General features: G+C 42.6%; 1 protein-coding gene across 2 annotated transcripts in view; it reads left to right on the top strand.

The window, feature by feature from the left end:
- The first annotated feature begins 4882 nt into the window (after positions 1–4882).
- The window catches only part of nckap5l (NCK-associated protein 5-like), an 890431-nt gene continuing 867628 nt past the window's right edge, over positions 4883–27685 (top strand). For both annotated transcript variants that reach the window (XM_063052487.1, XM_063052484.1), the window contains exon 1: positions 4883–5223. In XM_063052487.1, coding sequence (XP_062908557.1) covers positions 5221–5223 — 3 coding nt within the window. In that variant the 5' untranslated portion in view covers positions 4883–5220. The remainder of the gene's footprint in view (positions 5224–27685) is intronic.

The following is a 27685-nucleotide window of genomic DNA, read 5'->3' as shown; positions in this document are numbered from 1 at the left end:
TGACAGAGATGGCGCTCAGTACTCGGTGTCGGAGAGCTGATTCGGAGGCTCAAAGTTTTCGGATAACTCAGAGACGGATTGTGGTCGGGCATGGCAGGGAGAGTTTTTCTTCCTTCTCCCGTCTGCGTGAGATGTAGGACATTTGAGAGACTTTGAACTTTTTACTGTGCTCATGGACTTCTTCATCAAGTTATGGTTTTGTTGTACTGTTGCAACTATATATTATAATTATGTGGTTTTGTTAGTTTTTTTCAGTCTTGGTCTGTCCTGTGTTTTGTGATATCACACTGGAGGAAATAATGTATAATTTCTTAATGCATGCATTACTAAATGACAATAAAAGAGGACTGCATGTCTTCATAACCTAAACTGTGTCAACTGGTTTGCGAATGACACAACAGTGGTTGGCCTTATCAGGTATAATGACAAGACCGAGTATAGAGAGGAAGCAGAGCGGCTGGTGGATTGGTGTGAGAAGAACAAACAAAGCCTGAACGTCGAGAGGACAGAGGAAATCATTATGGATTTCAGGAAGGTGCGGACAAACCATCCCCCATTGCGAATACACGGCTCCTCCGTAGAGAGAGTGAAGTGCACCAAGTTCCTGGGAGGTCACATCACAGGTGACCTCACCTTGTCCCTTATTATCACTTCCCTAAACAAGAAGGCACAGCAGCACCTCCACTTCCTAAGAAAACTGAGGCCAGCAAGGCTCCCCCCATCTTAACTGCATTTTATGGGAGCTCCATTGAGAGCGCCCTGACACGTTGTATCTCCATCTGGTCTGGGAGCAGATGAGCATCAGACCAGAAATCCTTACAAAGGACTGTGAGAATAGCTGAGAGGATCATAGGGGTCTCCCTATCATCCTCTGGGGATCTCTATCAGGAGTGCTGCATACACAGGGCCCTTGGTATTATTCAGGATCCCACAAATCCATCCATCCAGTATCCTCTTTGACTTACTACCATCAGGCAGGAGACTACGATGCATAAAAACAAGAACAGTCAGGATGGGAAACAGTTTCTTCCCTCAGGCCATTAGGCTGCTGAACTCTCTGCTGCATCATATCTGACGTGTCACTGGTTAATCTGTTCCATACCTTACAATATTTTATAATAATACACTTCAGTTTGTTATTTATGCGTGATTCATCTGTAGATGTTATCCTTACCTTCCTAAGATATCGTATGTTATATGTGTTATGTATATTACTGTGCTTTACACCCTGGGTCAGAGAAACATTGTCTCATTTCTATACATTATATACATGTATATAGTTAAATGACTATATATGGTGGTACACATATGTTTGAGGCAGGTTCAATCAAAACATTTGAAGTACAATTGGTCAGTTATGTCGATAGGAGGAAATTAGAGGGATGCAGGCAAATGGGACGAGCTCAGTTGGCCTGAACATTCCTGAGAATGAATATGATTAATGGTGAGGTCATGTAAAAGATATTCATCGATAATGTGAAAGGTACTCATTGGATGTTGGTATAAGAATATTGGATGAAGTAAAGAGCTTGGAAGTTGATTGGTGAAAGAGACCCAAAGCCATGGAAGAAAGAAAAGGAGAGAGGAGCACCAGAGGGATGTGATGGGCAGGCAAGGAGATAAGGTAAGAGAGTGAAAAGGGGATGAGAAATGGTGATGGAAAGGGGGGGTGGGGGGCATTACCAGAAGGCTGAGAAATCAATGTTCATGCCATCATGCTGGAGGCTACCCAAACTGAATATAAAGTGATGTTCCTCCAAACTAAGTCTGGCCTCGCCGTGACAGTGGAGGAGGCCATGGATAGACATATCGGAATGGGAATGGGAAGCTGAATTAAAATGAGTCGCCACTGGGAGATCCCACTTTTTCTGGTGGATGAAGTGTAGGTGCTTGGCGAAGCAGTCTCCTAATCTACGTTGGGTCTCACCGATATGCAGGAGACCACACTGGGAGCACTGGACACAGTATATGACCCCAACAGACTCACAGGTGAAGTGTTGTCTCACCTGGAAGGACTGTTTTGGGCCCTGGATTGTAGTGAGGGAGGTGGTGTAGGGGTAGGTGTAGCACTTGTTCCGTTTGCAAGCATAAGCGTCAGGAGGGAGATCGGTTGGGAGGGACAAATGGACAAGAGAATTGGTGCAGATGTGGCCATCGGGGAGGCTGGAAGTTTCCTGGAAATCCCACATCAGACACCCAGAACAGAAGAGTGGCTCTATAGACATATCCCTATTCTCTCTAGAGTTAAATAAGAAATAAAGAATAAATTTTCCTTGCCTCTACCTGTTCTCACCAAAGCCTTGCTGAGCCAAAGCCTTACTACTCTAACTCAAGACTACTCCGACGATGACCGCTGTCTAGGCGGTGCCTCTCATTTATAGAGGCTGGGTTTTTAAAAGCTCTTTGTCGGACCTGCGTGGGAATGCTCCTGTTGCATCTGGGTAGTACTCCAATCAAGTTGATATGTTTCTTTATCACTGTGGATATCAATATTACTGGACAATGGCCTCTGAGGCAGGTTGCCACCTTGTTGGGCACTGGTATAACTGAAGCCAGCTGATCAGCACAGGTCTTTAGTACTTGGCCAGAATCCCCATCTGAGTCGAATGCTTTTCCTGGGTTTGTCCCCTTGAAGGCTGCTCGCATGTTGGCCTCACTGAGTGAAATTATGGGGTCACTGGGTGCTGTGGGATTTTGTGATGACTCTTCCATGTTTTGACAGTCAAAGCGAGCATAAAGGGCATTGGGCTCATCTGGAAATGACGCCTGTTGTCACCTATGTGGCTTGATTTTACTTGATAAGATTTGATGCCATTCAAGCCCTGCCATAACTGTCCAGCATCCTTCGCTGATTCAAGTTTAGTCTGGAATTGTAACTTCACCCGTGAGACGGCTTTCCAAAAATCATGCCAGACTTGACTGCCTCTGATCGAGTCTCATCAGATTGTGGATCTTATGGTTCATCCAGGGCTTCAAAATGGGGAAAACTCTGAAAGATTTTGTGCGGACATACTCATCTGCAAGTGCTTCTACAAAGTCCATGACAGCAATAATAATTTGGCCCGTACGGGAAATGAACCCACGGCCTCAGCGTTGTCATATTTCTTGGTGCAGCGTGGTGATGACGATGACAAAAAGCATCATCGGTTTCAGCACATTGTTGGTTTGTTCACATGGTGCAAGTTTGAGTCCGAGGGACCAGGGTGGGTTAGTGAAGGACAGTGCCTACAAGAAGTCAGCTATTTACACAACGAAGCCATTGAGAGGAGTTCAGCTAGGTTTCCCTGGCAAGAATTTGCTGGTGAGACCTCAGGGGAAAACATAGGTAGTGTGTATATGGGTGTGCACTGAGTGAACTGACATTCGTTGTGGAGTGATTTTTATACATTATTGATGGTCATCACTGAAAGGTAGGACTTGACAGTCTTTCTTAAATATGTTTTGTTGGTAGTTCCAAATCTACTGTTTGTCTTAGTGAGCCACACTTTAAGTGAGGGGCTCCCAACCATTTTCAGCCAAGTCTAGAGGGATATCCCAGTAGCCACCCATTTCAGTCTACTTCCCATTCTGATTCCGACATGTCAGTCCATGGCCTCCTCCACTGCCACAATGAGAGCAAACTCAGGCTGGTGGAGTACACCTCATATTCCATCTGAGTAGCCTCCAATCTGATGTAATGAACATCGATTTCTCGAGCTTCAGGTAAATGTCACCACCCCACCTCCATTCCCCATTCCGGTTTCCCTCTCTCACCTTATCTTGTTATCTGCCCATCACCCCTTTCTGGTGCTCCTCCCCCTTTCCTTTCTTCCACAGACCAAAATACCATAAGTTATAGGAGCAGAATTAGGCCATTTGGCCCGTCAAGTCTGCTCCACCATTTCATTATAGCTGATCCACTTTTCCACTCAGCCCCAATCTCCTGCCTTCCTCCCGTATCCCTTCATTTCCTGAGCAATTTAAAATCTATCAACCAACACACACAAAATGCTGGAGAAACTGACCAGGTCAGGCAGCATCTATGGAAAAGAGTACAGTCGACGTGTTGGGCTGAGGCCCTTTATCAGGTCTGGAGAAAAATAGATGAGAATTCAGAGTTAGAAGGTAGGGGGAGGGGAGGAAGAAGCATAAGGTGATAGGTGAAACTGGGAGGGGGAGGGTGAAGTAAAGACCTGGCAAGTTGACTGGTGAAAGAAATATAGGAATGGAGAAGGGGCAATCTGATAGAAGAGGAGAGAAGTCCATGGAAGAAAGAACCTCCTCCCAGCTTCAGCAATAACTTTGTATTTATTCTGGCCTGGCCTGCTGAGTTCCTCCAGAATTTTGTGAATTGCTTGGATTTCCAGTATTGTAGATTTTCGACCCCAGTAGATATGCAAAGATTGTAACAATATTACTTAAAACAATTATCAAAAATTTTACTTCAAAAATAAAGGTGTGAGATTTCTCTTGACAATATTTTTATCTGTTCATTCTAAATTGCCTCATGAGGAATACATCTTAAATATCTTCTGAACCCACGATTAGCTTCACCTTTGAGACTTTTTATGAATAGAAAGTTATCAATTCCCCACCCAACCACTTGGTATGTCAATAATGTGTTAGTACAAGCTACCAAATTCCTACCTTAGTAATCTACTAACATACCAGAACTATGTATTGAAGCTTAGTAAAAATGTACAGCTGGGAAAAGTGCTCTTTGCACTTTACCATTGTATCAGCTGTTAATGAGTCACTGACCCTGTTACTGGAAATGATGGACTTGCTCAGGAGGTTTTGCCAGAGTACGAGAGGTGTGACATATAGAGATTTTATTTAACTTGTCTGGCTATCTGATTGGTTATATACCAAACTTGTTTAACAGTTCACAAAAAGAAAACAATGGCTAGAACAAGGATAATGAGAACCATATCAACACTCAGATGATATAGAGTTTGATTGCACTTCCTTTCCGATTTCTGACAGCAAAGAAGGCACAGACATTCCACAGATCCATAACTGAATCAGTTCTATATGAAATGAAATAAATTCGTGGAACATTTTATAAATCCATTTCAAAAACAAATTGTTCAATAGATTTGATGTGACTTCCTGGTGTTTCTGGTAACAGAACGGAATACGCAGAAGACTGATAACAACATCCATGAGTTAATCCTCTGCCCGATTCTGCAAGGAGGGACGAAGTAGCTGCTGAAGAGCCTTTCTCCTAAAAGCAATCTTATGGTGAGCAAATAAAACTGCATTTTAAACACTTAAACATTAAAGACTTTCTTAAATGGAATTTAAATGGACATTAAAAACTTTCTTAAATGCTGATAATTAAATAGAATTAAAACTAACAAAGTAATAACTGATCTTTGAGTTTCTGTAATATTTTGCTTGTTTATGAATTGACTTACAGACATTGAATATTCTTCATACATTGGCTGATGTTGGTTTGAAATAATAAAAATTAGTCACGCAAACTGAAAGCTGTCTATGTTGGATTGAGAAGTAATATCATGAATTGCCTTCTTGTGCATATCAAGATTGGCAGTTTTTTTATTGTGCAGCTCCTGTGACTATTCTATGCCCTGGAAAAACTTGATTAGTTAACTGAAACTGATGGGAATGAATGAAAATATTAGATTATGAGGACACTCAGTCCTCATTTATTGTCATTTAGAAATGTATGCATTAAAAAATGATACAATGTTCCTCCAAAGAGATATCTTACAGAAACACAGGACAAACCAAGACTAAAACTGACAAAACCACATAATTATAACCTATAGTTACAGCAGTGCAAAGCAATACCATAATTTGATAAAGAGCAGACCATGGGCACGGAAAAAAAAATTTTAAGAAGCAATCCTTTTAACATAGAAACATAGAAACTAGGTGCAGGAGTAGGCCATTCGGCCCTTCGAGCCTGCACTGCCATTCTGTATGATCATGGCTGATCATCCAACTCAGAACCCTGTACCTGCCTTCCCTCCATACCCCCTGATCCCTTTAGCCACAAGGGCAATATCTAACTCCCTCTTAAATATAGCCAATGAAATGGCCTCAACTGTTTCCTGTGGCAGAGAATTCCACAGATTCACCACTCTCTGTGTGAAGAAGTTTTTCCTAATCTCGGTCCTAAAAGGCTTCCCCTTTATCCTTAAACTGTGACCCCTTGTTCTGGACTTCCCCAACATCGGGAACAATCTTCCTGCATCTAGCCTGTCCAATCCCTTTAGAATTTTATACGTATCAATAAGATGCCCCCAGCTTCGTGTCATCCACAAACTTGGAGATGCTGCATTTAATTCCCTCATCTAAGTCATTAATATATATTGTAAACAACTGGGGTCCCAGCACTGAGCCTTGCGGTACCCCACTAGTCACTGCCTGCCATTCTGAAAAGATCCCGTTTACTCCCACTCTTTGCTTCCTGTCTGCCAACCAGTTCTCTATGCACACCAATACCGTACCCCCAATACCGTGTGCTTTAAGTTTGCACACTAATCTCCTGTGTGGGACCTTGTCAAAAGCCTTTTGAAAATCCAAATATAACACATCCACTGGTTCTCCCCTTATCCACTCTACTAGTTACATCCTCAAAAAATTTTATGAGATTCGTCAGACATGATTTTCCTTTTACAAATCCATGCTGACTTTGTCCAATGATTTCACCGCTTTCCAAATGTGCTGTTATCACATCTTTGATAACTGACTCTAGCACTTTCCCCACCACCGATGTTAGGCTAACCGGTCTATAATTCCCCGGTTTCTCTCTCCCTCCTTTTTTAAAAAGCGGGGTTACATTAGCCACCTTCCAATCCTCAGGAACTAGTCCAGAATCTAAAGAGTTTTGAAAAATTATCCACTATTTCTTGGGCTACTTCCTTAAGCACTCTGGGATGCAGACCATCTGGCCCTGGGGATTTATCTGCCTTTAATCCCTTCAATTTACCTAACACCACTTCCCTATTGACATGTATTTCCCTCAGTCCCTCCATCTCACTGGACCCTCTGTCCCCTACTATTTCTGGAAGATTATTTATGTCCTCCTTAGTGAAGACAGAACCAAAGTAGTTATTCAATTGGTCTGCCATGTCCTTGTTCCCCATAATCAATTCACCTGTTTCTGTCTGTAAGGGATCTACATTTGTCTTAACCAATCTTTTTTCTTTTCACATATCTATAAAAGCTTTTATAGTCAGTTTTTATCTTCCCTGCCAGCTTTCTCTCATAATCTTTTTCCCTTTCCTAATTAAGCCCTTTGTCCTCCTCTGCTGGACTCTGAATTTCTCCCAGTCCTCAGGTGAGCTGCTTTTTCTGGCTAATTTGTATGTTTCTTCTTTAGAATTGATACTATCCCTAATTTCCCTTGTCAGCCACGGGTGCACTACCTTCCCTGATTTATTCTTTTGCCAAACTGGGATGCAATCTTTAAATGCTTGCCATTGCAAATCCACCGTCAACCCTTTAAGTGTCATTTGCCAGTCTATCTTAGCTAATTCACGTCTCATACCTTCAAAGTCACCCTTCTTTAAGTTCAGAACCTTTGTTTCTGAATTAACTATGTCACTCTCCATCTTAATGAAGAATTCCACCATATTATGGTCACTCTTACCCAAGGGGCCTCTCACGACAAGATTGCTAATTAACCCTTCCTCATTTCTCAATACCCAATCTAGAATAGTCTGCTCTCTAGTTGGTTCCTCGACATGTTGGTTCAAAAAACCATCCCACATACATTCCAAGAAATCCTCTTCCTCAGCACCCTTACCAATTTGGTTCACCCAATCTATATGTAGATTGAAGTCACCCATTATAACTGCTGTTCCTTTATTGCACACATTTCTAATTTCCTGTTTAATACCATCCCCAACCTCACTACTATTGTTAGGTGGCCTGTACACAACTCCCACCAGCGTTTTCTGCCCCTTCGTGTTATGCAGCTCTACCCATATCGATTCCACATCCTCCTGGCTAATGTCCTTCCTTTCTATTGCGTTAATCTCCTCTCTAACCAGCAATGCTACCCCACCTCCTTTTCTTTCATGTCTATCCCTCCTGAATATTAAATATCCCTGAATGTTGAGCTTCCATCCTTGGTCACCCTGGAGCCATGTCTCTGTGATCCCAACTATATCATATTCATTAATAACAATCTGCACTTTTAATTCATCCACCTTATTACGAATGCTCCTTGCATTGACACACAAAACCTTCAGGCTCGCTTCTACAACACTCTTAGCCCTTATACAATTATGTTGAAAAGTGGCCCTTTTTGATTTTTGCCCTGGATTTTCCGGCCTGCCACTTTTACTTTTCACTTTACTACTTTTTGCTTCTACCGTCATTTTACACCCCTCTGTCTCTCTGCACTTGTTCCCATCCCCCTGCTGTGAACTAACCTCCTCTCTCCTAGTCTCCTTGTGATTATTTGTGTTTTCTGACTATAATGCTGAGCTCACAAAATTGACATTTCCTTTGTAGCAGTGTTGAAATCATCTACTTCCCTAAATCACGTTAAACTTGGTGATTGTCCACAGGATAATTCAAAGATGCTGTAAATTTCTCTTTCAAGGACCTGGTTCCTCAATTCCAATAAGACCATAAGACAAGGGAGCAGAATTAGGCCATTTGATCCATTGAAGTCTGCTCCACCGTTCAATCATGGCTGATACATTTGTCCCCTCCTCTGACCTATTCCAAAGCCTTCTTTCTGTAACCTGTGATGCCGTGGCCAATCAAGAACCTATCAACCTCTGCCTTCAATACAGCCAAAGAACTGACCTCCACAGCTGCCTATGGGAACTCATTCCACAATTTCACCACCCTCTGGCTAAAGAAATTTCTCTACATCTCTGTTTTGAAAGGGCGCCCCTCTATCCTCTTGTTCTAGACTCTCCACCATGAGAAACATCCTTTCCACATCTATTCTGCCTAGGCTTTTCAACATTTGAAAAGCTTCAATGAGATCCCCCCCTCATCCTTCTAAATTCCAGAGAGTACAGGCCCAGAGCCATCAAACGTTCCTCGTATGATAACCCTTTCATTCCTGGAATCATCCCTGTGAACCTCCTCTGGACCCTCACCAATGCCAGCACATCTTTTCTTAGATAAGGAGTTCAAAACTCACCAATGCCTTATGAAGCCTTAGCATCACAATCCTGCTGTTGTATTCTAGACCTCTTGAAATGAATGCTAACATTGCATTTGCCCTCCTCACAACTGACTCAATCTGCAATACATGACCATGCATTTTCCAATGTTATATTTTACTTGCACTTTCTTGCCCATTCTCCGAATCTGTCTCAGTCCTTCTGCAGCCTTCCTGTTTCCTCAACACTACTTGTTCTTCCACCAATCTTTGTATCATCTGCAAACTTGGGACCAAAGCCATCTATTCCATCATCTAAATCATTCATATAGAGCATGAAAAGAAGCGGTTCTAACACTGACCCCTGTGGAACACCACTCATCACTGGCAGCCAACCAGAAGAGGATTCTTTTATTCCCACTAGCTGCCTCCTACCAATCAGCCAATGTTCTAACCACGTTAGTAACTTTCCTGTAATACCATGGGTTCTTAAATAGGTAAGTAGCTTCATACCTTGTCAAAGGCCTTCTGAAAATCCAAATATACAACATCCACTGCATCTCCTTTATCTATCCTACCTGTAATCTCCTCAAAGAATCCAATAGGTTCACGAGGCAAAATTTTCCCTTCAGAAAACCAAGCTGTCCTATCTTGTTCCTGTGTCACCAAGTACTCCATAACCTCAACCTTAACAGTTGAATCCAACATCTTCCCAACCACTGAGGTCAGACTAACTGGTCTATACTTTCCTTTCTGCTGCCTTCCTCCTTTTTTAAAGAACGGAGTGACCTTTGTAATTGTCTAAACATCTGGCACCATGCCAGAGTCCAATGATTCTTGAAAGATCATTACAAATGCCTCCACAATCTCTACCGCGACGTCTTTCAGAACCCGAGGGTACAGTTCATCTGGTTTGGGTGATTTGTGTATCTTTTAGGTCTTTCAGCTCTTTAAGCACATTCTCCCTTGTAATAGAAACTACACTCACTCCTCTTCCCTCAAACCTTCAACACCTGGCACACTGCTAGTGTCTCTCACAGTGAAGTCTGATGCAAAACAATCATTTTAGTTCACCTGCCATCTCCTCAGCCCCATTATTATATCTCCAGTATCATTTTCTAGTGGTCATATATCCACTCTCTTTTATTTATTTATGTACATGAGAAAACTTTTTCTTTCCACCTTGATATTACTTGTTAGCTTGCTTTCATGATTCATCTTTTCTCTCCCACCGATACTTTCAGTTGATCTCTGTCGGTTTTTAAAAGTTTCGCACTAATTTTTGCTTTGCTGTATGCTCTGCCCTCCCTTTTGCTTTATATTAGCTTTGACTTCTCTTGTCAGCATGGTTCTACTATTTTACCATTTGAGTAGTTCTTCATTTTTGGAATACATCTGTCCTGTACCTTCCTTATTTTTCCCAGAAACATTACTGCTCTGCTATCATCCCTGCCAGCATCCATTTTCATTTACTTTGGCCAACTTGTCTCTCATTTCCTTTATTCCACTGAAACACTGTTACATCAGACTTTACTTACTCTCTATCAAATTTCAAATTGAATTCAATCATATTGTGATCATTGTCTCCTAAGGGTTCCTTTACCTGAAGCTCCCTAATTGCCTCAGATCACCCAATCCAGTATAGCTGATCCCCTAGTAGGGTCAACGAAAAATTGCTCTAAAATGCCATCTCATTGGCATTCAACAAATTCACTCTTTTGAGATCCATTACCAACCTCATTTTCCCAATTCATCTGCATTTTAAAGTCTCCCATGACTATCATAATATTGTCCTTTTGACATGCCTTTTATATTTCCTGTTGCAATCTGTAGTCCACATCCCAACTACTGTTTGGATGGCTATATATAACTAGCAGAGGTACTTAATGAATGCTTTACTTCAGTATTCACTGTGGAAAAGGATCTTGGTGATGTAGGGATGACTTACAGAGGATTGAAAAGCTTGAGCACGTAGATATTAAGAAAGAGGATGTGCTGGAGCTTTTGGAAAGCATCAATTTGGATAAGTCACCGGGACCGGATGAGATGTACCCCAGGCTACTGTGGGAGGAGAGGGAGGAGATTGCTGAGCCTCTGGCGATGATCTTTGCATCATCAATGGGGATGAGAGAGGTTCTGGATGATTGGAGGGTTGCAGATGTTGTTCCTTTATTCAAGAAAGGGAGTAGAGATAGCCCAGGAAATTATAGACCAGAGAGTCTTACCTCAGTGGTTGGTAAGTTATATAACCGTATGACAATTACAGCACGGAAACAGGCCACCTCGGCCCTTCTAGTCCGCGCCGAACTCTTACTCTCACCTAGTCCCACCGACCTGCACTCAGCCCATAACCCTCCATTCCTTTCCTGTCCATATATCTATCCAATTTAACTTTAAATGACAACATCGAACCTGCCTCAACCACTTCTGCTGGAAGCTCGTTCCACACAGCTACCACTCTCTGAGTAAAGAAGTTCCTCCTCATGTTACCCCTAAACTTTTGCCCTTGAACTCTCAACTCATGTTCTCTTGTTTGAATCTCCCCCACTCTCAATGGAAAAAGCCTATCCAAATCAACTCTATCTATCCCCCTCATAAATTTAAATACCTCTATCAAGTCCCCTCTCAACCTTCTATGTTCCAAAGAATAAAGACCTAACTTATTCAACCTTTCTCTGTAACTCAGGAGATGAAACCCAGGCAACATTCTAGTAAATCTCCTCTGTACTTTCTCAATTTTATTGACATCTTTCCTAGAATTCGGTGACCAGAACTGTACATAATACTCCAGATTTGGCCTTACCAATGCCTTATACAATTTCAACATTACATCCCAACTCCTATACTCAATGCTCTGATTAATAAAGGCCAGCATACCAAAAGCTTTCTTCACCACCCTATCCACATGAGATTCCACCTTCAGGGAACCATGCACCATTATTCCGAGATCCCTCTGTTCTACTGCATTCTTCAATGTCCTACCATTTACCATGTATGTCCTATTTTGATTAGTCCTACCAAAATATAGCACCTCACATTTATCAGCATTAAACTCCATCTGCCATCTTTCAGCCCACTCTTCTAAGTGGTCTAAATCTCTCTGCAAGCTTTGAAAACCTAATTCATTATCCACAACTCCACCTATCTTAGTATCATCTGCATACTTACTGATCCAATATACCACCCCATCATCCAGATCATTAATATATATGACAAACAACATTGGACCCAGTACAGATCCCTGAGGCACACCACTAGACACTGTCCTGACAAAGGGTTCCGGCCCGAAACATCGTCTCATCATTTCCATGGATGCTGTCCGACCTGCTGAGTTCCTCCAGCATGTTGTGAGTGTCCTCCAATCTGACACACAGTTGTCCACCACTACTCTCTGGCGTCTCCCATCCAGCCACTGCTGAATCCATTTCACTACATCAATACTAATACCTAATAATTGAACCTTCCTAATTAACCTTCCGTGTGGAACCTTGTCAAAGGCCTTACTGAAGTCCATATAGACAACATCCACCACTTTACCCCTGTCAACTTTCCTAGTAACCTCTTCAAAAAATTCAATAAGATTTGTCAAACATGACCTTCCACGCACAAATCCATGTTGACTGTTCCTAATCAGACCCTGTCTATACAGATAATTATATATGCCATCCCTAACAATACTTTCCATCAATTTACCCACCACTGACATCAAAATCACAGGCCCATAAATGCTAGGTTTTCTCTTAGAACCCTTTTTAAACAATGGAACAACTGAGCAATACGCCAATCCTCCAGCACCATCCCCGTTTCTAATGACATTTGAAATATTTCTGTCAGAGCCCCTGCTATTTCCACACTAACTTCCCTCAAGGTCCTAGGAAATATCCTGTCAGGACCCGGAGACTTATCCACTTTTATATTCCTTAAAAAAGGAAACAAGATCCTGAGAGGCAGGATTTATGAACATTTTGAGAGGTATAATATGATTAGGAATAGTCAGCATGGCTTTGTCAAGCGCAGGTCCTGCCTTACGAGCCTGATTGAACTTTTTTGAGGATGTGACTCAGCACATCGATGAAGGAGGAGCAGTAGATGTAGTGTATATGGATTTCAGCAAGGCATTTGATAAGGTATCCCATGCAAGGCTTATTGAGAAAGTAAGGAGGCATGGGATCCAAGGGGACATCGCTTTGTGGATCCAGAACTGGCTTGCCCGCAGAAGGCAAAAAGTGGTTGTAGATGGGTCATATTCTGCATGGAGGTTGGTAACCAGTGGTGTGCCTTAGGGATCTGTTCTGGGACCCTTACTCTTTGTGATTTTTATAAATGACCTGGATGAGGAAGTGGAGGGATGGGTTAGTAAGTTTGTTGATGACACAAAGGTTGGGGGTGTTGTGGATAGTGTGGAGGGGTGTCAGAGGTTACAGCAGGATATTGATAGGATGCAAAACTGGGCTGAGAAGTGGCAGATGGAGTTCAACCCAGGTAAGTGTGAACTGGTTCAGTTTGGTGGGTCAAATATGATGGCAGAATATAGTATTAATGGTAAGACTCTTGGAACTGTGGAGGATCAGCGGGATCTTAGAGTCTGAGTCCATAGGACACTCAAAGCTGCACAGGTTGACTCTGTGGTTATTAAGGCATATGGTGTATTGGATTTCATCAATCATGGAATTGAATTTAGGAGCTGAGAGGTAATGTTGCAGCTATATAGGACCCTGGTCAGACCCCACTTGGAGTTCTGTGCTCAGTTTTGGTCGCCTCACTATAGGAAGGATGTGGAAACCATAGAAAGGGTGCAGAGGAGATTTACAAGGATGTTGCCTGGATTAGGGAGCATTCCTTATGAAAACAGGTTGAGTGAACTTGGGCTTTTCTCCTTGGAGCGACGGAGGATGAGAGGTGACCTGATAGAGGTGTATAGGATGATGAGAGGCATTGATCATGTGGATAGTCAGAGGCTTTTTCCCAGGGCTGAAATGGCTGCCACAAGAGGACACAGGTTTAAGGTGCTGGGGAGTATGTACAGAGGAAATGTCAGGGGTAAGTTTTTTTGCGCAGAGAGTGGTGAGTGCGTCGAGTGGGCTGCCGGCGGTACAGGCGGATATGATAGTGTCTTTTAAGAGACTTTTGGATAGGTACATGGAGTTGAGAGAAATAGAAGGCTATAGGTAAGCCTAGTAATTTCTAAGGTAGGGACATGTTCAGCACAACTTTGTGGGCTGAAGGGCCTGTATTGTGCTGTAGGTTTCTAACTCTGATCAATGATCTCCTCACTCTCCTGTACAAGCCAAAGGTCATCCAGCTGCTCCAGTGCCTTAACATGGTTTTCAAGGAGCTGCAGCTAGATGCACTTTGACCATACGGCATAGGAGCAGAATTAGGCCATTCAGCCTGTCGAGCCTGCTCCGCCATTCCATCATGGTTGATCCCGGATCCAACTCAACCCCATACACCTGTCTTCTTGCCATATCCTTTGACGCCCTGACAGATCAGGAAACAATCAACTTCTGCTTTAAATATACCCACAAACTTGGCCTCCACTGCAGTTTGTGGCAGAGCGTTCCACAGATTTACTATTCTCTGGATAAAAAACATTCCACCTTCCCACTGTTCTAAAAGGTTTTTGAGGCTGTGCCCTCTGGTTCTGGATACGCCTACCACAGGGAACATCCTCTCCGCATCCACCTTATCTAGTCCTTTCAATATTCGGTGGGTTTCTATGAGAACCCCTAAATTTTTTTTAAATTCCAGTTATACAGGCCCAAAGCTGCTAAATACTCCTCACATGTTAAGCTCTTCATACCCAGAGTCATCCATGTAAACCTTCTCTGGACTCTCTTCAAGCACAACATATCCTTTCTGAGATATGGGGCCCAAAACTGTTGACCATACTCCTAGTGCCTTATAAACTGTCAGCATTATCTCCTTGTTTTTATATTCTATTCCCCTTGAAATAAATGCCAACATTGCATTTGCCTTCTTTACCACAGACTCAACCTGTAAATTAACCTTCTGGGAGTCTTGCACAAGGACTCCTAAGTCCCTTTGCACCTCTGATGTTTGAATTTTCTCCCTGTTTTGATAATAGCCTGCACTGTTGTTTCTTTTACAAAAATGCATTATCATGTATTTCCCATCACAATTCCATCCGCTACTTTTTTTGCCCATTCTTCCAGTTTGTTCTGCTGTAATTGCAATGCTTCCTTGGCACTACCCACTCCTCCACCTATCTTTGTATACTCCACAAACTTTGCCACAAAGCCACCAATTCTATTGTCTAGATCACTGACAAACAATGTGAAAAGTAGCGGTCCCAATACTGACCCCTGAGGAACATCACCAGTTACCAGCAGCCAAGCAGAAAAGACCCCTTTTATTCCCACCCATTGTTTCCTGCCTGTCAGCCATACCTCTATCCATGCCAGTATCTTTCCTGTAATGCCATAGATTTTATCTTGTTAAGCAGCCTCTTGTGTGGCACCTTATCAAATGCCTTCTGAAAATCCAAGTAATTGACGTCTACTGCCTCTCCTTTGTCCACCCTGCTTGTACTGCCTTGAAGAACTTCAACATATTTGTCAGGCAAGAATTCTCTTTACAGAAATCATGCTGACTTTGACTTATTCATCAATAATCTCCAAGTACCCTGAATCTTCGTCCTTAATAATAGACTCCAACACTTTCCTAATACTGTCCCAATCATTTCACGCAGATGTAGTTCCCTGGGAGACTGGGTCTTCCAGGACTCCAACATTTTCCATGAAGAACACAAAATAGCCATTTATACTTTATTGTCGCCAAACAATTGATACTAGAGCATACAAGCATTACAGCAATATTTGATTCTGCGTGTCATGCTCCCTGGAGTACAAATTGATAGTAAATATTAAAAATTTAAATTATAAATCATAAATAGAAAATAGAAAAGGGAAAGTAAGGTAGTGCAAAAAAAACGAGAGGTAGTTCCGGATATTTGGAGGGTACGGCCCAGATCTGGGTCAGAATCCGTTCAGCAGTCTTATCACAGTTGGAAAGAAGCTGTTCCCAAATCTGGCCGTACGAGTCTTCAAGCTCCTGAGCCTTCTCCCGAAGGGAAGAGGGACGAAAAGTGTGGTGGCTGGGTGGGTCGTGTCCTTAATTATCCTGGCAGCACTGCCCCGACAGCGTGCGGTGTAAAGTGAGTCCAAGGACGGAAGATTGGTTTGGGTGATGTGCTGGGCTGTGCTCACGATCTTCTGCAGCTTCTTCCGGTCTTGGACAGGACAACTTCCATACCAGGTTGTGATGCACCCTAGAAGAATGCTTTCTACGGTGCATCTATAAAAATTAGTGAGGGTTTTAGGGGACAGGCCAAATTTCTTCAGCTTCCTCAGGAAGTAAAGGCACTGGTGGGCCTTCTTGGCAGTGGACTCTGCTTGGTTGGACCAAGTCAGGTCATTTGTTACACTAAGTACTCCTGGCACAGTAAGAGAAAAGGGAACCTTAACAAGCTTAGTCAGACAACTTACCCAAAACCAATGTCTCTTCCAAGCCGAAGGCTCCTTTGAGCCAAAGCCTGACACTCCTGCTCTCATCGTAGGCGCCCTCCCGATAATGGCCTCACTGCTTGTCCCTTCTGTACTTCCATTTTCTGCTCTCTGTGCTTCTTCCACCGTTGATTGGGCTGTCAGAATGACACTGAACGCCCGCGAGGCTCTCCTTTTAAACAAGCGCTGCTGACCTGCAGGATATCTCCTCGCTGTGTGCTACTCCCGCCGCTGATTGGGTCACCAGAACATCTACCCACTCATTTCATCTCAGTACCTCACATCTTTGAATGAGTTCATCTCTCATTCATCTGACAAGTAGGCCACCTGGAGGCCAGGGCTTAGGCAGGCTCATCAAACCGAGTCTCTTTCATTTCTTGAGCCAACAGATGAGCTCGAAGTTATTTAGTATCTGTCACCTCCCCCTGCCCCCCACTTCCAACAAAATGCCAGAAGAGTAATTTGTCTGGATTCAAAAGGAAAACCTACAGATGATGGAAACACAACATTAAAACAGAAAATACTGGAAATGTTCAGCCAGTCGGATGATTTCTATTTGAATTTCAGGATGTCTGTCTTTTTAGTTCCAGATTAACAAATCCAGTTTTACAGTCATAAACTTGACAAGTATATTCTACTCTGGACAACAGAATAAATTTTAGTGTAATTTTCAGAAATGTTGTTTTGATCTTTTATTGAAGTGATTGAGAATTAACCTAAAACTAGGTAATGTACAATTACAGTATGGTTACCTTATGGGAAGGAGCATTCAATCTGTTAAACTCAAACTAACTCTATGTAAGACCAGTCCAGCTAGTCCAACTCTCTCCTTATAACTTTGCAGTTGGTTTTAGACCATAAGACATAGAAGCAGAATTAGGCCAGTCAGCCCATTGAGACTGCTCTGCCATTTCAGTATGCTGACCCATTTTCCCTCTCAGCCTCAATCTCCTGCCCTCTCCTCATTCCTTCATGCCCTGACTAATGAGAAACCTATTTACCTCTGCCTTAAATGCACCCAATGACATGGCCTCCACAGCTGCCTGTGGTAACAAATTCCACAGATTCATCACCCTAAAGAAATTCCACCTTGTCTCTGTTCTGGAAGGTTGTCCTCTGGTCCTAGACTCCTCAGTATAGGAAGCATCCTCTTCATGTCCACTCTATCTAGGCCTTTCAACGTTCAATAGGTTCCGATGAGATCCCCCTCATTCTTCTAAATTCGAGCAAGTAAAGGACCAAAACGTTAACTGTTTATTCATTTCCATAGATGCTGTCTGACCTGCTGAGTTCCTCCAGCATTTTGTGTGTGTTACTCTGGATTTCCAGCTTCAGAATTTCTTCTGTTATTCTCACATTCTTGTTATTTTATTTGCATCGTTTATTTTCTTTTGCACATGGTTGTCAGTCTTTGGTAGAATAGTTTTTCTTAAATTCTACCGTATTTCTTATTCTTCCTGCAAAATACTTGCAAGAAATGAATCTCAAAGTATTCAATGGTAACTTATGTATACTCTGACAATAAATTTGTTTTGAACTTTGAAAGCAATTTTGGGCAGCAAACAAGTTTGAAAAATTGCTCTCTGATTCCTGAAATCTCTTGGAGAATTAGGGGAAAGGGCTTGTTTTGTAATACAGTGTGGATTTAATTGCCTAATGACTTTCTCCTTTGCCATGTGGCAAGCCACCCAGGCCTTCATCTGCTTTTTATTCTGTGAGCTCAGCTGTTTTCAAGTCTTGTCAGTTCCTTCCTGAATATTTGCAGTAAATCTCATGCTCATTGCGTGAACTAGTGACTTGCTCAACAGTCAATAACCCTCTTTGAAAGTCACCCGACATCTGATGTCTAAGATTCCCGTATGTCCTTTGCTCCTCTCTAATCTGTTTAATTCAGATAGCCTATTCACATGCATGGAGAGTAATCTTGTCGTTATTTTTAACTTTATCAAGCATCCTTGAAGTGTTTATGGAATATGCTACTTCAGCTTTTCAGTTTATCTTGCTATCTACTGACTTTTAAACTATCATTAATTCAAGGCGGATATTGACCAGGATAGAGTCGGGAGTATACCATTTATCCTTTTGCTTCGGCTCTGATCTCTGGGCCAATTATTGCTGACCAGCACCAGTGCTTCAACAATGCAGCTAACTGCAGGTTTTCAGTGCAATACAACCTGATGTCCAACAAAATTACCTACTGTAAAGCCTAGATACATCTGCTACTCAACACTCTTTCCTTCTTAATCTTTTACAGGGCACATGTGGTTTAGCTTTTTGTGGCTCAGTTATTCTAACAAATTATTTATTTCCCAGATAATTCCACCAAGCATTTTGTTTCTTTCTCTTGACTCCAAGTAAAAATTGTAAAGCGTATAAACCCTGAGCTTTTTATTCAATCTTCCATTTTAATCCTCCTCTACCATCCCCAATTTCTTTCCCTTCTCCAAGTCTCTCAGGAAAACCATCATGGCCAAAACTGCCACAACATTAAGGTGATCTTGGTCCTTAAAGAGGTACATAGAATCAGAATCAGGTTTATTATCACTGATATTATTGCAGTGTAGGCAAGAGTTAGCAAAAGGGCAGCTGGCCTACTTGCCCCCATCCAATGAGAGATTTGCTCCTATACCTCAAGTGTGTACCTATGTCACTGAATGAATGCCAAGGTGTAAGGAATGGATTCAGCTAACTCCACCAACAACCACGAGGAGAAGACTCTCTATCTGCTCAGTTTGGTCATGCATAAAGGATTTTGCTGAGATTTGGGAAGTCTCTAACCTGGGATTATTTGATATTCTGTTTATTGCTCCCAATCTGGTGGGCTGGACTTAAACATTTAGAGTCCAGCAGAAAAGTATAATTAGTGACAGGCCCTTCTGCCCCTTTGAGCCATGCTGCCCCAGCAACCCCACAACCTGGATTAACCCCAAATCTAAGCACAGGACAATTCACAACGACCAGTTAACCTACCCAGTGCATCTTTAGACTTGTGAGGAAACCAGAGCACCCAGGAAAACCCCACACATTCCTTGGAGAGGTCATACAAAGGCTCCTTGCAGAATGGTGCCAGAAGTGAACTCCAAACTCAGGAATGCCCTGAGCGGTAATAGCATTGTGCTAAAATAGATGAACTATCAGATGGAAATGAATGGGGCAAAAGCCTCTGGTGTGGATGGCCTCTCCATAGCAACTGAAGCATGATAAGAGCATGGGGTAAGAGTTGCGTTGCTTTTGCTGTAGAAATTGTTAATGCATATTGTTGGTATTTTGAATTGGAGTATGAAGCCATTTGATAAAAGCTGCAGTGTTGGAGGATTAGGGAGTGGTTCAATCGAGGAGACCAAATTGTGCTTTTATTACTTAAGTAACACATTAACATTAACAATCACATTTCTTGACCTTAATTATATGTTACTGCATTCATTGAGATTGCTCATTTAATAACGTGTCCAGACTCTCTAAATTGCTTTCTTTAATCTCCTTACAAGTAATATGCTTGTAAATTCTTAGTTATGATTTCATGACACAATCGAAAATATATACTTGGCAACACTGAGTTAAGTAAATGAGCTTGCTGATTGGTTAATAATTTAACTATTGAAGCGAAATTCCTGTCATGGATGTTTCTTTAATTTATTTATTTTGAGATGCAGCACGGTAAGAGGCTCTTCTGGCCCAATAAGACCATGCCACCCATTTACACCCATGTGACTAATTAACCTACTAACCTGTACTCGTTTGGAATGTAGTTGGAAACCGGAACACCCGGAGGAAACCCACGCGATCACAGGGAGAGCATTCAATCTCCTTGCCGACAGCGGTGGAATTGAACCTGGGTCACTGACACTGTAACAGAGTTATGGTACCAGGCTTTGTTTGATTCTGTACTGATTGTTTAAGTTACCAGGGTCTGGAGTCATCCATAACAGTATCTATTTACAAGTATTTATTATTGGGCCAAATAATACTGAAACGCCTGGAGAAGGGGCTTGTTGTATCCGTTCTGGGGCAGCTCATTCACCTTTCGTCCCCAACTCACGCTCAGCTCTTGCCTATGGCTGATTGCATATGACAATGGTTACACCCCAGTACACCTCTTCACCAGACAGGCTAAAGCAGATGAAGGAAGCCAGCAGGCTTCATTCCCCAGTGAGATAGGGACATGCCTGCCCTAGCAGCCTAGCAGCTCTGGTGGACTGGGCAAATGAACCCACTGGCCAGGAAAGTGGTACTGCAACACCAAGACAGCGAAGAGCATGACGGGGCACAAAAGAGGTCATGGTCGTCCACTGCAATCACTGGCCTCCATTGTGACAATTACTTGTACCACTGGCCCCAGACTTCAGAGTTCGAGAGAGTGGAACTGCCCCAAACTTTCCACTTTGTAAACTCACTTGCACAGGTTTCTCTGTCATCATTGAAAGTGACGGCCAACCAATCATCATTATCGTCAGTACGAACTCACAGCCTTTGATTCTTAACCACTTACATTATATTTGATCTAGAAGACCCCCACCTTAACACATCCCCCCCCCAATGCGCCCCCCTCAACTTGCCCCTACCTAAACGTACTGCTACCTACCACATCCCCTCCTTAACTCACCCCCACCTTAACTCACCCCTACCTACCATGCACCCCCAGCTTAACTCACCCCTACATACCATGCACGCCCACCTTAACGCAGCCTGACCAATATCCAAGTTTTGTCCTGCAAAGTGGAGCAGGATGGGTGGAGTATATGGACAGTATCATCAGCTCACTTCACTATTGTCAAAGGCCTTTTAATAAACATGCAATGTCATAATTCTAAATATTTGAAGACTGTTCAGATAACCTCAACAAGTATTCAAATATTATTTAAAATGTTTTCGGTTCCTTTATTTAAGATGAAATAAAATAAACTTTATAATCACACCTGCTCTGTAAGTTAGTCTGAGAATGATGAAAAAGCTCGGTTGATGCTCCCTATGCCTGTCATCACTGTGATACGGGTGTGTGTCCAGTCTCTCAGGGGTAAGTCCAAAGGCAAAGGTTGCAAGTCTGATGTGCTGACCAGCTTTGTGCTTTGACCAGTGACTGATCCGGACATCAGTAGTTTGAGAGAAGGGGATTTCAATCAGGACTACTGACCAAGTTGAAAAGGGCAGCAGTATAATTCAACTTTGACCAGTGACCAATTGGCATTTAGGATTGATTAGCAAGAGCAGATTATAGAAGGCAGGGCAAGTGCGGAGGCCGTAGTCTGAGTGGACAGAGTCAGACTGGTGAACCTGAGGCTTTAGCTCTTCGAGGCTTCAGCCAGAGAAAGCAAAAAAAGAAAAGAAAAGCTCTAGGTAAAATTTTTTTCCTTCCTTTTTTAATAGCTGCTCAGTTAGGATAGTAGAGACGCCAGGCGGGATAGTTGAATGCTCCTCTTGCAGGATGTGGGAAGGCAGGGAGATCTGCAGTGTTCCTGACAAATGAGAGAAGTGCTTCCGGCTGCAGCTTCTAACAATCCACATAAAGGAGCTGGAACTGAATGAACTCTGGATCAGTTGGGAGGCTGAGGGGGTGATTGATAGGGCAGACAGAGAGGTGGAGCAGGACAGTCAGGAAGGGGAAAGGGGTTAAGGAGCCAGTGCAGAGGAGTAGTACATCAAGAACAAGTACATCACTTCGGATACTGCTGGGGGGAGGATAACCCAGCAGAGGAGATTGGGGAACAGAGGTAGTTAGTGAGGGAAACAGACAGGAGGTTCAGCAGGTGAGAATGAAATTCCCAGATGGTATCTCGCCCCCTGGGTGCCAGGGTCTGGGATATCTCAGACTGAGACCTCAGCATACCAAAGTGAGACGGTGAACAGCCAGAGATCTTTAAGACCATAAGACATAGGAGCAGCATTAATCCATTCAACTCATCAAGTCTGCTCCACCATTCCATAAATGGCTGATCCTGGATCCCACTCAATTCCATACACCTGCCTTCTCACCATATCCTTTGATGACTGATCAGGAAACTATCAACTTCCACTTTAAATATCCCCATGGACTTGGCCTCCACTACAGTCTGTGGCAGAGCGTTCCACAGACTCACTACTCTTTAGCTAAAACGAATCCTCCTTACCTCTGTTCTAAAAGGTCACCCCTCATTCTGAGGCTGTGCTCTCCAGTTCTGGATACCTCCACCAGAGGAAACATCCTCTCCACATCCACCCTATCTTGATATTTCACCATTCGGTAGGTTTCAATGAGATCCCTCGCATTCTTCCAAGTTCCAGTGAGTACAGACCCAAAGTTGCCAAACGCCCCTCATATGTTAACCCCTTCATTCCAAGAATCATCCCTGTGAACCTCCTCTGGACTTTCTCCAATGACAACATAATCTTTCTGAGATATGGGGCCCAAAACTGTTGACAATACTCCACATGTGGCCTGACTAATGTCTTATAAAGCCTCAGCGTCATCTCCTTGCATTTGCCTTCTTTCCCTCAGACTCAACTTGTAAATTAACCTTCTGGGAGACTTGCACGTGGACTCCTAAGTCCCTCTGCACCTCTGATGTTTGAATTTTCTCCCTATTTAGATAATAGTCGGCACTATTGTTTCTTTTACCACAATGCATTATCATACATTTCCCAACACTGTATTCCATCTGCCACTTTTTTGTACATTCTTCCAGTTTGTCTAAGTGCTGCTACAATCACATTGCTTCCTCAGCACTACCTATCTTCATATCATCCCCACCTATCTTCGTATCATCCACAAACTTTGCCACAAAGCCATCGATTCCATTATCTAAATCATTGACAAATAATGTGAAAAGTAGGAGTCCCAATACCTGACCCCTGAGGAACACCACTAGTCACCGGCAGACAACCAGAAAAGGCCACTTTATTCCCAGTTGTTGCCTCCTGCCTGTCAGCCATTCCTCCATCTATGCCAGTATCTTTCCTATAATGCCATAGAACTTTATCTTGTTAAACAGCCTCATTAGTGGCCCCTTATCAAATGCCTTCTGAAAATCCAAGTAAATAACATCCACTGCCTCTCCTTTGTCCACCCTGTTGGTTACTTCCTAGAAGTACTCTAACAGATTTGTCAGGCAAGATTTCCCTTTACAAAAACCATGCTGAATATAACATTTTATCATTAGTCTCCAAGTACTCCGAAACCTCATCCTTAGTAATAGACTTCAACACTTTCCCAACCACGGACGTTAGGCTAACTGATTTATAATTTCCTTTCTTTTGCCTTCCTCCCTTCTTAAAGAGTGGAATGACATTTACAATCTTCCAGTCCTCTGGGACCATGCCAGAATCAAGTGATTTTTGAAAGATCATGACCAATGCATCTGATATCTCTTCAGCAACCTCTTTCAGGACTCTGGGATATAGTCCATCTGGTCCAGGTGAATTATCCAACTTAAGATGTTTGAGTTTGCCTGGCATATTTTCCATTGTAATAGCAATGGCACTCACTCCTTCTCCCTGACACTCACAGACTTCTGACACACTGCGAGTGCCTTCCACAGTGCAATACCCATTAAGTTCATCTGCCATTTCTTTGTCCCCCATTACTACCTCACTAGCATAATTTTCCAGTGGTTCAATATCAACCCTCACTTCCTTACTCTTTATATAACTGAAAAAACTTCTAGAATCCTGCTTTATATTATTGGCCAGTTTGCCCCCATATTTCATCTTTTCCCTTCTAGCTCTTTTAGTTGCCTTTTGTTGCATTTTAAAAACTTCCCAAATTATCCAACTTCCCACTCATTTTTGCTACCTTTATATGCCTTTTCCTTGGCTTTTATACAGTCCTTATCTTCCCTTGTCAGCCACGGTTACCTACCCCGCCATTTGCGAACATCTTCTATGGGACATATCTATCCTGCGGCTTTTGAGCTACTCCCAGAATCTTCAACCATCTCTGCTCTGTTGTCATGCCTGCCCAGTGTCCTCCTCCCAGCCATCTGAGTAAGCTGCTCTCTCAAGCCTCTGTAATTGCCTTCATTCCTTTGCAATACTGATACATGTCAGTTATGCTTCTCCCTCTTAAATTGCAGCGAGAATTCAAACATATCAAGATCACTGCATCCTAAGGGTTCCTTTAGGTTAAGATCCCTAATAAGATCTGGGTTTTTACACAACATCCAATCCAAGATAGCCTTTCCCTGAGTAGGCTGAAACACAAGCTGCTCTACAAAGCTATCTCATAGGCATTCAACAAATTCCCTCTCTGCGATCAGACGCCAACCTGATTTTCCCAATCCCCTTGCATATTGACGTCCCATTACAATTGTGTCATTACCCTTATTACAAGCCTTTTCCAGTTCCCTTTGCAATCACAACCACTGCCCCCCCCCCCATCTTGCCTACTATTTGGAGGCCTATATATGATTAGTATAATTTTTTTTTACCTTTGCAGTTTCTTAACTCCACCCAGAAAGATTCAACATTCTCTGACCGTATGTCTCATTTTACTAAAGATTTAATTCCATCTCTTAACAAAAGAGCCACGTCATTGCCGATGCCTTCCTGCCTGTCATTTCAATGCAAAGTATATCCTTTGATGTTAAGCTCCCAACTATGACCCTCTTTCAGCCAGGACTCAGTGATGCCCACAACGTCATACGAACCAATCTCTGGATTGTGCCACAAGTTCATTCACCTTATTCCGAATGCTACGTGCATTTAAATACAGCACCTTCAGTCCAGCATTCTTTGCCCTTTTGAATTTTGTGTCTGATACAATTTAACTCTTTTTTGCACCATTTGTACCCAATCATTGGCTTGTCCTTCCTTACATTCATGTTACACCCATCATCTACTTGTAGACCTGTTGGTTCATCCTTAGCTCTATCATACAGGTTCTCATCGTCCTGCCATATTAGTTCAAACCACTGTCAATAGCTCTATTAAACCTGTCCACAAGAATATTGGTCCCCCTGGGATTCAACTGGAAACCATCCCTTTTCTCGTGGTCCATTTGAGGACCAATGACATGCGTAGGAAGAGTGATGAGATTCTGCGTAGGGAGTTCAGGCAGTTAGGTGCTGAGTTAAAGGCCAGGAACTCCAGGGTTGTGGTCTCAGGGCTGGTACCTGTGCCACGTACTAGAGAGGCCAGAAATACAGTTAAAGGTTGTGTTACTTGTCAGGGAAAATGCCACAGCTATGCTCTGTCAGCACAGACTGGAGAACTCGACTAGTGAGGCGTTATGGATGTGACTGAGAAATGAGAAAGGTAAAACAACGCTAATGGAATTTATATTGCAGACCACACAAGAGTCCAAGGGATCTGGAAGAACAAATTTCTAAAGAGATCATAGACTGCTGCAAGAAACATAAGATTGTTGTAGTAGGTGATTTTAACTTTCCACATATAGACTAGGAATCTCATACAGTAAAATGACTGGACGGGATAGAGTTTATTAAATATGTTGAGGAAAGCTTCCTTCTTCACTATGTAGAAGTCCCAGTGAAAGAGTGTGCGACACTGGATCTGCTATTATGCTCTTTTGTTTCATGTTATTTCATACTCATTATTTATTGCCATTTATTTATATTTGCATTTGCGCAGTTTGTTGTTCAGTGATCCTGCTTACAGTTACTGTTGGAAAGAGGGAGGCTTTCAAAAATGAAATCTTGTGAGTACAAAACATGTATGTGCCTGTCAGAATAAAAGGGAAAGATAACAAGTGTAGGGAACCTTGGTTTTCAAGAGATATCGAGGCCCTGGTTGAGAGAATAAAAAGGAGTTGCATAGCAGGTACAGGCAAGTAGGAACAAACGAGGTGCTTATGCAGAAAAGAAATGCAAGGGAATGCTTAAGAAAGAAATTAGGAAGGCTAAAAGAAGTTCTAGCAGAGAAGGTGAAAGCAATTCTACAGGTATGTTAAGAGCATAGGGATTGCTAGGGACAAAACTGTCTCTCTGGAATAGCAGAATGGTAATCCATATGTGGATCCAAAACAGATGAGAAGATTTTAAATGCAATCTTCGCATCTGTATGTTCTCAGGAGATGGAGACAGAGTCTATAGGAGTGAGGCAGAGTGGCATCAACTTCATGGACCCTGTACAGACTACAGAGGAGGTGTTTCCTACCCTGAGACAAATCAGGGTGGATAAATCCCCAGGGCCTGAAAAGGTGTTTCCTCCGACCTCTACAGGAGGCAAGTGCAGAAATTGCCAGGGCCTTAGCAGAGATGTTATGTTGAAGTTGTATAAGATGTTGGTGAGGTCTAATTCAGAATATTGTGTGCAGTTTTGGTCATCTACTGACAGGAAATAAGTCAACAAAATTGAAAGAGTGCAGAGAAAAATGAAAAGGATGTTGCCAGGTCTGGAGGACCTGAGTTACAAGGAACAATTGAATAGGTCAGGACTGTATTCTTCAGCATGTAAAAGCTTGAGAGGAGGTATACAAAATTATGAGGGGTATAGGTCGGACAAACAGGCAAATGCAAACAAGCTTTTTCCACTGAGGTTGTGGGACAACAACCAGAGATCATGGGTTAAGGGTGAAAGGTGAGAAATTAAAACATGAGGGGAAACGTCTTCACTCAGAGGATCGTGCAAATATGGAATGAACTGCCAGCGGAAATGGTGCATGCAAGCTCACTTTCGACGTTTAAGAGAAGTTTGGATAGGCATATGGATGGTAGGGATATGGAGCACTATAGTCCCAGTGCAGCTTAAATGGTTCTGGGATGGACTAGATGGGCCAAAGGGCCTGTTTGTGTGCTGTACTTCTCTGTGATTCTATTACTCCATGATATTTGACCTTCAGCTTCCTTTCACTTCCTACTTTCAATGTGCTGAGGTGGGTGGAGGATATCCAACCAGTACGGAACAGTAAGTGGCAACTCTCCAAAGGATCCCTGCACAACTATTCATTAACATCAGTTACGATTGTCTCTGTAAGCATCAAGTATTTAGGGAAAATAGAACTTTGCACTTGACTGATCCAAACTTTGATAAATTCTGCATTTTTCCCTGATCTTGCAGTGCTGTTGCTGTTCCAACTTCAAATCAGAGAGATCCTTGATGAGAAGTGTGATAATGTAAATCTTTCTCATTGCAGCTGGCTGCCTGGTTC

The sequence above is a fragment of the Mobula hypostoma genome, chromosome 6 (assembly GCF_963921235.1).
Source record: "Mobula hypostoma chromosome 6, sMobHyp1.1, whole genome shotgun sequence".
Lineage (NCBI taxonomy): Eukaryota > Metazoa > Chordata > Chondrichthyes > Myliobatiformes > Myliobatidae > Mobula > Mobula hypostoma.
This window is presented reverse-complemented; position numbering and strand designations above follow the sequence as displayed.